At 44.8% G+C, this 12,256-nt stretch overlaps 1 protein-coding gene across 5 annotated transcripts in view; it reads right to left on the reverse strand.

Moving 5' to 3' along the window:
- LOC115198308 (neuralized-like protein 4) overlaps positions 1–11,417 on the reverse strand; it is a 28,675-nt gene extending 17,258 nt beyond the window's left edge. For 2 of the 5 annotated variants that reach the window (XM_029760191.1, XM_029760190.1), the window contains exons 1-11: positions 11,214–11,415; positions 4,737–4,940; positions 4,157–4,451; positions 3,946–4,011; positions 3,353–3,789; positions 2,730–2,841; positions 2,513–2,601; positions 2,362–2,434; positions 1,726–1,999; positions 1,104–1,303; positions 165–250 (exon numbers count right to left, since the gene is read on the reverse strand). In XM_029760191.1, coding sequence (XP_029616051.1) covers positions 165–250; positions 1,104–1,303; positions 1,726–1,999; positions 2,362–2,434; positions 2,513–2,601; positions 2,730–2,841; positions 3,353–3,789; positions 3,946–4,011; positions 4,157–4,451; positions 4,737–4,940; positions 11,214–11,378 — 2,001 coding nt within the window. In that variant the 5' untranslated portion in view covers positions 11,379–11,415. Of the gene's footprint in view, positions 1–164; positions 251–1,103; positions 1,304–1,725; positions 2,000–2,361; positions 2,435–2,512; positions 2,602–2,729; positions 2,842–3,352; positions 3,790–3,945; positions 4,012–4,156; positions 4,452–4,736; positions 4,941–11,213 lie in introns of all 5 variants that reach the window. The other 3 variants (XM_029760193.1, XM_029760192.1, XM_029760194.1) reach the window with 2 other exon arrangements.
- Positions 11,418–12,256: the final 839 nt, after the last annotated feature.

Consider the following 12,256-nt stretch of genomic DNA (forward strand, 5'->3'; position numbering starts at 1 on the left):
GTTAAATTGACAACTACAAAACACAAGAGGCAGTAAGTAGTAGAATGATAGTGTCATATGTTGATAGTGAGGGAACGAGTGAGAGCAACAGGGGTAAGAAAGAGGGGGGTGGGGGGTAGAGTTTGATAATATAAGGCTGACTGTAACGTATATCTCCCACTCACTTTGAGTCGGTCCAGGTTGTGTCCGTACTCGTCCAGTATGGTGGTTCCGTTGTGCATCACCCCATTCCCGGTCATCATCCACGTCCCTGAGAAACATCATCAGTCAATCTATACCTCTTTCCAAACATACTGTACATTGGAGTATGAAAAAGTAGATGAATAAAGCCCCTATCCATTGACACTGCTCAGAGGATTGGAAGGGTATGAGGTGGAAACTGAACCTAGCCTAAAAGAGGTCGGTATTACCTGGGGTAAGAGGTCGGTATTACCTGGGGTAAGAGGTCGGTATTACCTGGGGTAAGAGGTCGGTATTATCTGGAGTGTCTAGGGGTAAGAGGTCGGTATTACCTGGGGTAAGAGGTCGGTATTATCTGGAGTGTCTAGGGGTAAGAGGTCGGTATTACCTGGGGTAAGAGGTCGGTATTATCTGGAGTGTCTAGGGGTAAGAGGTCGGTATTATCTGGGGTAAGAGGTCGGTATTATCTGGAGTGTCTAGGGGTAAGAGGTCGGTATTACCTGGGGTAAGAGGTCGGTATTATCTGGAGTGTCTAGGGGTAAGAGGTCGGTATTACCTGGGGTAAGAGGTCGGTATTATCTGGAGTGTCTAGGGGTAAGAGGTCGGTGTTACCCGAGGTAAGAGGTCGGTATTGTCTAGGGGTAAGAGGTCGGTGTTACCCAAGGTAAGAGGTCGGTATTGTCTAGGGGTAAGAGGATGGTATTATCTGGGGTAAGAGGATGGTATTATCTGGGGTAAGAGGATGGTATTATCTGGGGTAAGAGGATGGTATTGTCTGGGGTAAGAGGATGGTATTGTCTGGGGTAAGAGGATGGTATTGTCTGGGGTAAGAGGATGGTATTGTCTGGGGTAAGAGGATGGTATTGTCTGGGGTAAGAGGTTGGTATTATCTGGGGTGTCTAGGGGTAAGAGGATGGTATTACCTGATTTGTTGGTATTACCTGAGCGCAGGTTGGTCATAGTGGAGGGCAGCTGCAGGTAGGCGGGGTTGTGCGTGGTCACGCCAATCTCGATGGAGCCCGCCCACTTGTCCACCATCTTGTCGATGCGCACCTGGAACACCTCGTTGGAGCGCAGCGGGCGGCCACTCAGGACCACGCCGTGGTTGAAGTCGTCCGTCGCACTGCCCAAGGAGAAATTCACCATCAAATCAATTTATACATTTATCTATTTAGCAATATATTGTATAAGGCATGTCACATACATACATACATACATACATACATACATACATACATACATACATCATTATTATTATTTATAACGATGTTGCCACGCCTAGGAGTCAGAGGTCATCACATAAGAAATAAGAATAGCGCCTATTTTTGACCTGTGAGTGTAATAGGAGTGCACCATCATCAATAATTATTTCTAGAGAAAGCAAATATCTGTATTTCTGATGTTGAAAATGATATCCTTATCCTAAACTGTCTAAGGAGTCGACTGGTCCTTTTCTACAAATACAAGAAGGGCCGCAAACTGACCATCTGAATCTTACAGACAGTTGGTAATAAGATTGTTTGGAACAAAGCCATGGTTACGTACTGAGGGCGAAGAGCAGTCCTGCCTTCACTGATGATGGCCGCCTTTTGCCCACAGTTGGAGTGGAAGAGGAGGCGGTCGGTGGCGTCAGGGTCCGAGGTGAGGGAGAGGGCGGGCCGGGGGCGGCCCACGTCGGGGGACAGCGCGCGCATTATGGCGTTGTTGCGACGCAGCCGGTCGCTGTGGTTGTGATTGTGGACGATGGTCACCTTGACCGCCATGCCGTAGAGGTCGACCACGCCGTAGACCATGGGAGGTGTCTGGGCCGCCGCCACGCCTAGGGGGCAGGGTCAGAGGTCAAATTGAGGTCATGGAAGAATTGGATATTTGGATGAAATATGATTTGCAATTGTACGCATTTCTTGAAACGAAGGGGCAAAAATTACCACTGCATGACAATTATGTAAGCAATACATCAAATAACAACGAGTATGAAAAACATAACCATTTCAACAATGTGTATTTTTATGAAATAAAATATTTCATGCATTTTCGCTTCATGGTTTGTCTGGCCTTAGGTCGCCGCAAGGTTACTACTATACCAACGGACGAGCTCTAAGTGACTATCCCTCCAACGCCACGCTACAGCCATTCGATCCCTCGTTACATTGACGGATGCTCCTGGCGTGTCACTCTCACCTTGGTCGATGCCATTGATGTAGAAGTGAAGAGCTCCACTGGCCTTGTGCATCAGGCCTATGTGATCCCCTTCCTGGAAGACAGTGACACATATGGCAGGTTGTGTGTGTGTGTTTTAGGTTGTGTGTGTGTGTGTGTGTGTGGTACTGACCTGCAGTTCGTCTAGGCTGAATTCACAGTACTCCCGACGGGTCCCCTTGCCATTAGTCAGGATCCCACAGCCACTCATCATGATTGTACCTGGGAAGGCAAGAAACACAAAACACACACACGTTGCATAAACTTAATACGTACTGTAACATGATCTATTCCACAAAAAGCTGCACACAGAATAAAGCATCTTGCCGTTCTGTGTGAGTGTTACATACCTGAGCGCAGATTTGTCATTGTGGCAGGGTAGTCCAGGTTGTTGGGGTTGTGTGTTGTCACGCCGATCTCAATCGACCCCGACCACTTGTCCACCAGCTTATCTATACGGATCTGTGGCAACAGAAACCAGGGGCGTATTCACTCAAAACGTTTCGCGACGACGGAAAACGTAAGTAAGCGTTTGTTATTGGACAAGTTCAGGCAGTCCCTCCCAGCGTCGGTCCTTTTGGTGTCTAGTGAATTCTCGCACCCTGTATCCTCCAGAATATAGAAACATTCACCGATTTTCCATTTTACAATATATTATTCATATCAAGCTGCAATCCAGCAGATTCAAATGAAAATGTACTTATCCATTCACAGCCTGTGGCAGTAACATCATGAATATCATATGAAGAGTAGCCGTAAATTGTGATGTCATAGCAAAATGGTGACACTTCACCCCGCCGTCCGAACAGATGTCATAAACATGTCGTAAACAGTTATGACAGCGGGTGTCAGCTATACATCTGTTTTATCATTACTATGACAGCACGGGTATTCTTTATTCTTTGCTCTAAACCCCGCCCTTGCTCATGCTAAGCATTCACATCTCAGTATTGGAGCCAGTCATTGGCCGCACCTCAAACATCTCGTTGTGTCGGAGCGGCCGGTTGGTCATGACCACGCCGTTGTTGAACTCGTCCAGCGGTCTCCGCCTCTCCGCCGTCTTGTTGTTGTTGCTCAGCTTGATCAGCGTACCGCACTTCTCATGGAACAGCAGCGCATCATTGGTCATCATCCCGCTCGTCACCGCCCCGAGTCCCGCCCCTACTGCGGGGCTGTTATTGGTGCTTCCGGTATTGCCGGTCCCGGCCCCGCTGTCACTGTTACTACTGTTACTGTTGACAGCTCCCCCTCCACTGCTGCTGCTGCTCCCCCTGTCCCCTCTACCTCCTGTCCCAGAGTCTGTCCCCGTTCCTCCCCCCAGGTCTCGTCCTCCTCCGCCCTCGTCCTCTGAGCGGTAGAGGGACACGATGGCATTGTTGAACACGTCAAAGAGCTGGTGCTCCGTCAGAGCTACAGGAGGAGAGAAAGAAAGAAAGAAAGAAAGACAGACAGGAAAGAGGGAAGTGGAAAGAGAGAGAGAACAGAGAGACACAGTCAATAATGTTGCACCATTGACCAAATGTAATAGATATTCAGGTAGAGCCTTAAGAAGTTTTATTTTCGTACCCGTTTCAGGCTCTATGTTGTTGGGGAACTTGTCAGGTCGGTTGTGAGTAGGAGGGAGCTCCGGCACTGAGATAAAGGAGGAAAGAGACGAAACAAGAGTGAGAGAGACAGGAGTCCATCTTCCACTTATTTACACTTCTACAACCTTTCACACAGTGACATAAACCCTATGTTTTAATACACAAACATTGCAAACAAAAACAACTCCTACCTTCCTCTGTCGTCCCGTTTGTCCCGTTAGTTGCTGCTGCCAGATTCACCACTGACGTCAGATCCTCGGTGTCTCCCTCCCTGACCCCGCACACCATCACCTCTTCATGCCCATCCACCGTCTCCCTCTCCGTATCCCTCTCCATCGAGGAGGGCGGCTCGCAGCTCACCACAGTCACTTGCGTACACTTGCCGTAGAGGTCCACCACCGCCCAGAGGCGCGTCGGGAGACCGCTGGCAGCTGCACCACAGTCATGACCGTTCACCCACAGGTGGAGCTCGCCGCGGGCACTCCGCTGTATAGGAGAACAGAAATAAGAATTGCAATATTCAATTTTTAGAGAAAGACATCTCAACCTCCCCAAATACACACACAGAGTTGAGAGGCACAGGGTCAGCCATAGAGCAGCCCCCCTGGATGGAGAGCAATTGTAGAGATTGAGTGCCTTCCTCAAGGACACAACTGCAAAGCTCAGTGACCAGTGACCCTCCTGTTACCAATTCAGTGACCGGCGCAGGGCTTGAACCGGTGGTGACCTTCCGGCCACTGGTCCGCCTCTCTTAACCACTAGCCTACTTACCTGTATGCCCACGCGGTCGCCCTCAGCCAGCTGGTCCAGGTCACGGCCGTACTCCTCGAGGACGGAGCGGCCGTCGCGTAGGACTGAGCAGCCAGAGACGATCCAGGAGCCTCCCTTCAGACCCGTAGCGCTGCTGGGGAAATCGAGACAAGCAGGGTCCAGAGCAGTCACCCCAATCTCTACGGAGCCACTCCATGAGTTCACCTGCAGAAGTGACATTTATTTAGGCTTCTAGTTCATCTATTTATTTTGATGTCCCTTTTTAGATCTAGTCAGTAATGTACAATACATTTTATAAACTGGGTGGTACAAGCCCTGAATGATGATTGGCTGACAGTCATAGTATATCAGACCGTATAGCACGGGTATGACAAAAGTTATTTTTAGTGCTCTAATAACGTTGGTAAACAGTTTATAATAGCAATAAGGCACCTCGGGGGTTTGTGATATGGCAAATATACCCCAGCTAAGGGCTGTTTCCAGGAACTCCGCGCTGTGTCGTGCATAAGAACTGCCCTTAGGCGTGGTATATTAGCCATATACCACACCTTCTCGGGCCATATTGCTTAAGTATAGCCTTCCAATGTTATTCCAAATAAAATATTGCTATTCTTTTTTCCTTATTCCATTGTTATTAGCATATATACAGTACCATACAAAAGTTCGGACACACCTAGTGATTCAAGGGTTTTTCTTTGTTTTTACTATTGTCTACATTGTACAATAATAGTGAAGACATCAAAACTATGAAATCACACACATGGAATTATGTAGTAACCAAACGTGTTTAACAAATCCAAATATATTTTATATTTGAGATTCTTCTAAGTAGTCACCCTTTGCCTTGATGACAGCTTTGCACACTCTTGGCATTCTCTCAACCAGCTTCATGAGGCAGTCACCTGGAACACATTTCAATTAACAGGTGTGCCTTGTTCATTTGTGGAATTTCTTTCCTTCTTAATGCGTTTGAGCCAATCAGTTGTGTTGTGTTGGCATACAGAAGATAGCCCTATTTGGTAAAAGACCAAGTCCATATTATGGCAAGAAGAGCTCAAATAAGCAATGAGAAACGAGATCTCCGCATGCGTCATTCCCACCGTGAAGCACGGAGGAGGTGTAACGGTGCTTTGCTGGTGACACTGTCTGATTATTTAGAATTCAAGGCACACATAACCAGCATGGCTACCGCAGCATTCTCCAGCGATACGCCATCCCATCTGTTTGCGCTTAGTGGGACTGTCATTTGTTTTTCAGCAGGACAATGACCCAAAACACCTCCAGGCTGTGTAAGGGCTAATTGACCAAAAAGGAGAGTGATGGTGCTGCATCAGAAGACCTGGCCTCCTCAATCACCTGACCTCAACCCAATTGAGATGGTTTGGCGATGGGTTGCACCGCAAAGTGAAAGAAAAGCAGCCAACAAGTGCTCAGCATGTGTGGGAACTTCTTCAAGACTGTTGGAAAAGCATTCCAGGTGAAGTTGGTTGAGGGAATGCCAAGAGTGAGCAAAGCTGTCATCAAGGTAACGGGTGGCAACTTTGACGAATATAAAATATATTGAATTGTTTAACACATTTTTGGGTTACTACATGATTCCATGTGTTATTTCAGAGTTTTGATGCCTTCACTATTATTCTATAAAGTAGAAAACAGTAAAAATAAAGAAAAACCCTTGAATGAGTAGCTGTGTCCAAACTTTTGAAAGGTACTGTGTATGTATGCATGTATGTACAGTTGAAGTCGGAAGTTTACATACACCTTACCCAAATACATTTAAACTCAGTATTTCACAATTCCTGACATTTAATCCTAGTAAAGATTCCCTGTCTTAGGTCAGTTTGGATCACCACTTTATTTTAAGAATGTGAAATGTCAGAATAATAGTAGAGAGAATGATTTATTTCTTACATCACATTCCCAGTGTGTCAGAAGTTTACATACACTCAATTAGTATTTGGAAGCATTGCCTTTAAATTGTTTAACTTGGGTCAAACGTTTCGCGTAGCCTTCCACAAGCTTCCCACAATAAGTTGGGTGAATTTTGGCCCATTCCTCCTGACAGAGCTGGTGTAACCGAGTCAGGTTTGTAGGCCTCCTTGCTCACACACGTTTTTTCAGTTCTGCCCACAGATTCTCTATAGGGTTGAGGTCAGGGCTTTGTGATGGCTACTCCAATATCTTAACTTTGTTGTCCTTAAGCCATTTTGCCACAACTTTGGAAGTATGCTTGGGGTCTTTGTCCATTCGGAAGAACCATTTGTGACCAAGCTTTAACTTCCTGACTGATGTCTTGAAATGTTGCTTCAACATATCCACATAATTTTCCTTCTCATGATGCCATCTGTTTTGTGAAGTGTACCAGTCCCTCCTGCAGCAAAGCACCCCCACAACATGATGGTGCCACCCCCGTGCTTCACGGTTGGGATGGTGTTCTTCGGCTTGCAAACCTCCCCCTTTTTATCCAAACATAACGATGGTCATTATGGCGAAACAGTTCTATTTTTGTTTCATCAGACCAGAAGGCATTTCTCCGAAAAGTACGATCTTTGTCCCCATGTGCAGTTGCAAACCGTAGTATGGTTTTTTATGGCGGTTTTGGAGCAGTGGCTTCTTCCTTGCTGAGTGGCCTTTCAGGTTGTCGATATAGGACTCGTTTTACTGTGGATATAGATACTTTTGTACCTGTTTACTCCAGCATCTTAACTAGGTCCTTTGCTGCTGTTCTGGGATTGATTTGCACTTTTCGCACCAAAATACGTTAATCACTACGCGACAGAACGCGTCTCCTTCCTGAGCGGTATGACGGCTGCGTGGTCCCATGGTGTTTATACTTGCATACTATTGTTTGTACAGATGAATGTGGTACCTTCAGGCATTTCGAAATTGCTCCCAAGGATGAACCCGACTTGTGGAGGTCTACAATTGTTTTTCTGAGGTCTTGGCTGATTTCTTTTGATTTCCCCATGATGTCAAGCAAAGAGGCACTGAGTTTGAAGGAAGGCCTTGAAATACATCCACAGGTACACCTCCAATTGACTCAAATGATGTCAGAAGCTTTAAAGCCATGACATAATTTTCTGGAATTTTCCAAGCTGTTTAAAGGCACAGTCAACTTAGTGTATGTAAACTTCTGACTTACTGGAATTGTGATACAGTGAATTATAACTGAACTAATCTGTCTGTAAACAGTTGTTGGAAAAATTACTTGTGTCATGCATAAAGTAGATGTATTAACCGACTTGCCAAAACTATAGTTTGTTAACAAGAAATTTGTGGAGTGGTTGAAAAACAAGTTTTAATGAGTCCAATCTAAGTGTATGTAAACTTCCGACTTCAACTGTATGTATGTACAGTTGAAGTCGGAAGTTTACATACACTTAGGTTGAAGTCATTAAAACTTTTCCAATAATTGTTTAGATTATTTCACTGTATCACAATTCCAGTGGGTCAGAAGTTGTTTGCATACACTAAGTTGACTGTGCTTTTAAACAGCTTGGAAAATTCCAGAAAATTATGGCACCAGCTCTGTCAGGAGGAATGGGCCAAAATTCACCCAACTTATTGTGGGGAGCTTGTGGAAGGCTATCCGAAACATTTGACCCAAGTTAAACAATTTAAAGGCAATGCTACCAAATACTAAATGAGTGCACATTCTGTGAACAACAAACTCACATTTGACTTGAAGACCAAAAAGCAGAGTAAAGTCCATCAAATGAAAACAAGTCAGTAAATGTATCACAGTAGGCCTACAGATAGCGAGGACAGGAGAAGGCAGGTCAGAGAGTACAAGAGGTTGAGCTGGGTTAAAGATGGACCAAGAGTAAATAATATACTGTAAATTGAGGCAGAGGAATTCAATTTAGAGCAGGGCTCTACAGTGCAAACATTGTACTCACATATGTGCCTAAATATTTTGCTATGGGACCTGGAATCTTAATTTAGAAGCACCACTGCTCCTAAATGTATTTTTGTGCGCCTACATTTTTCAACTTAGGCGCACACGTGCTCCTTGTAAAAAAGGTCAGCTGAATGCTGTAACGCCAGATGTTGTAATTTTCAGTATCACAAAATGGTGACTTTGGCCTACACATTTGGTGATACTGAAAATCACATCTGTTATTGTGGCATTCATCCTTGCAAGCACATTCTAAATCTGATGTAGACCCCCTCTCACACACTAAAAATCTCTCTCTCTCTCCCTCTCCCTCTCTCCCCCCCCCCCCCAGCACACACACACAAATCTGCAAACGAATGCATACACAAATACATCTGTGAATACAAGCTGCTACAGCTCCTTATCTCTCTCTGACACACACACTAGAAAGACTAGCAGCCAGGGGGAGAGGCAGGCACATACTACACTAGTGCTTACCAAACTACCATCCCGCATAATATGCTACTGTCACTATTACCAACAAACACCATCATATTCCACGCCGAACAAGCTGTCGTATATCAATCTAGCAGCTAAAGGCTTGGTTTTGGTGCAATTGCCTGTTGTCCGATTGCAGGACAAGACACAAGCTCTATCAATGTCTATAAATAGCATTACTGTAGCAACAATGCCAAGTTTGTTGCACTGACCGTACAGCACAGATATTGATTTCCGTCATGCAATTACGGATAGTGGTCCATTATAGCTTTGATACATGAGATGATACTGGCCATGAAACTATCGCCAGTGAGAAAACATATCGGGTCACTCACTGCCAGGAGGGATATAGGCCTATCTGTTGTTAATGTTATCCATCTAGTTAGCTATGCTCTTCATGTGAAAGCTTGTTGTGTGAGTTTGTTATTCATGTGACAAGCTAGTGATTTCTAGAGTGGCATTAGAAGTGGTTGAATGACACACCCTCTATACATGTTCACTGAGCTGTGTGCTACCCCAGTTGGGCTAAAATGGCATTGGAGGAGACAGTACTAGTGCCCTCTGCCAAAAACCCACAGGTGTGCGGGTCACCAACGGGCCGGCAGGCTGGCAGACCGATAATCATGGCTATCTACATTCTAATTAGATAACAGGCAAACTAGGTGCTGCGGTCGGCATAGAGATAAGAAGTCTAAATGTTGCATAGGCAGGCAGACATTTTAACAGAAACAGTAACTAACGGTTAGCCTAGGACTACATGCAATTCAAAAGACAAATTAGGGCTCAAAACATTGGCCGTGTTGGAGAGCATCAAATCATTATACATTTTGGGTAAATGGTGACTGATTGATCTACAAATAATAATAAGTAGTTATTTTTGATGCAAGGTGATTTGTAGATCAGTCAGTCAACTTTGAACAAGCCCAATTGCTATGTTTACACAGGCAGCGCAATTGAGTTTTGCCAAATTATTGGCAAAAGATCTAATCTGATTGGTCAAAACATCAGTTAGAGAAAAAAGATCAGAATTAGGCTGCCTGTGTAAACGCAGCCAATGTGTATCACAAAGAGGCCCAATAATCCAGATAAACTACAGCTATGCTTTTCAGGAATTAGCCTATTCAGAGTAGGGTGAGGTTTCCCCCTAACCACTGACACAGGGTCAGTTGTTTTGTCAACTTTGGTCTTGAGTTGACCATACACCAGTTAGGACACAACTGATATCTGTTTTGCCTTTATTTTGCTTATCAAGACCATATATCTTTGGTCAAGACCACAGTATTGACATATGGCCTACCTGACAGACAGGTTAACTTGACTCAACCAGTTGGCTTCTCTCGTCTAGCTGTAGGTAGACCACTTGTGACTAGCTAGACGTCAACAACTGAAAAATGCTGCTGCCTGTGTGCGGTCAACCAAGTGACTTGCTAGTTTGCTAACTTAGAGATATAGCTAACGTTGCCTAGCTACAGTAGCTCGCTACCTTACATTTCAAACAAGCAAACTCGTGGCTAACTAAACGAGCTAACGTTGCTATACAGTAGTTAATCTATCAGGCTAAATGTTGGTCGTGGTAATAATAGGTCATTCATTTGGCTAGCAATAGCTAGTTAGTTAGCCGTTGAAAGCTAACGTTACCGTGTTTTGACAGAGCGGGGCACTTACTGGTTCGATCCACACACGAAAAGCTCGCTAGTATGGCTAACATTAGCTATAGCCTAGCTAACGTTACTGTAAAGTTTGCCTTGCAATTGGTAGCGAAGATGTCGCTAGTTGACTTTGCCATCGTAAAAATAAAAGTATACACTGTATATGGACTGGACCACACAGAGCTAGCTAATTGTGTTGAACAATTGTTGTCAATGTGCCAATGCAAATGTGTTGCAGTACATTTTGGACAGGATATGGCTAAAACGATCGCTAGTAAAACCTATCAACAATGTACTGCTTGATTGTCAAACTGCGCACGCCCAAAGAGGACTGAATAAGGCACGAGCACCACTGCGGACAACAGAGAGACTCCGTCCCACTGGCACGGGATGCACTCTCTCCTCGCATTCCCATCTCTCCCCCACCGAGCTGAAAGTGACAGCTCTGTTTACCTTCTTGTCAATACGGACGGTGAATACATCCCGGTCCCTCAGTGGCTCTCTGCTTAGAACCAACCCGTGGTTAAATTCTTGGACTGGTTGGTTCCGCTGAGCGGTTCTGTTCGAATTCGACAGTCCGATCAGTTTTCCGCTGCGCGGGTGCAGCTCAGCCGCCATCTTCACTGGGGCGGCGTGCTTCGCGACACATGGGTTTGCGACAATATGGAAGCTCTGGCTTTAAATCCAAATCGAAATACGCGCCCACACTTTTTAAGATTAACGGCAGAAGGTCAAGTAAGCAAAATTGCTTTATGGCAGTGTGGTCCGCTTTCTGTCCAGGCAGAATCAATCAATAGAACATTTATCACAGATTTACAAGAATGAGCAGCGTTTTATATGCATACATCTGCCATATACCTCAACTCTTTGAAACCAAGCATTAAAAGCTCATATAACTACATGGTTCATTCAGCAGCACACTATATAAAGCATGCATTATGCTTCAATTATACTATTCATTAATAATACATAGACATTAAAAAATAGATAAATACATTTTTGCAGTGCGCGAGTCAGCTGGATATTGCAAATCCAAGTTTTTATGAGGAGTAGATGACTTGCTCACTGAATGGGACATTTTTAATTGCTGTGCATTAAGATATGAAATTATGTTATGGCAATAATTGCACCAAAATCGTGCTATGAAGAAAACATTTTTACACCGAAAAACTATTTCCTTCGCTATTTCGATGGCAGTTTCAGAGATCATGAACACTACAAGACGGAACACTAGAGGGCGCATGACGCTAATGGAGGGACGGAGTTTTGACATCCAATACAGCGGGTGGCAGTAATGCGCCTTTCTATATAATGCACAGCAGTAGAGCTCGCCAGCTTGTAGTTCCTTACAAAATGTCAATATTGTAGTCCTAAAACCCGGAAATGAGTTACCTCAGGTTCGTTCAGCGATCCCTATGGGAAAAAAAGAATGGGCAAAGAACAGGGTTTTGGAATAAACACAGAAAATAAGGTCTGACGTTCACACAGGCTTACGT

This window comes from Salmo trutta, chromosome 8 (genome assembly GCF_901001165.1).
Source record: "Salmo trutta chromosome 8, fSalTru1.1, whole genome shotgun sequence".
NCBI classification, from domain to species: Eukaryota; Metazoa; Chordata; class Actinopteri; order Salmoniformes; family Salmonidae; genus Salmo; species Salmo trutta.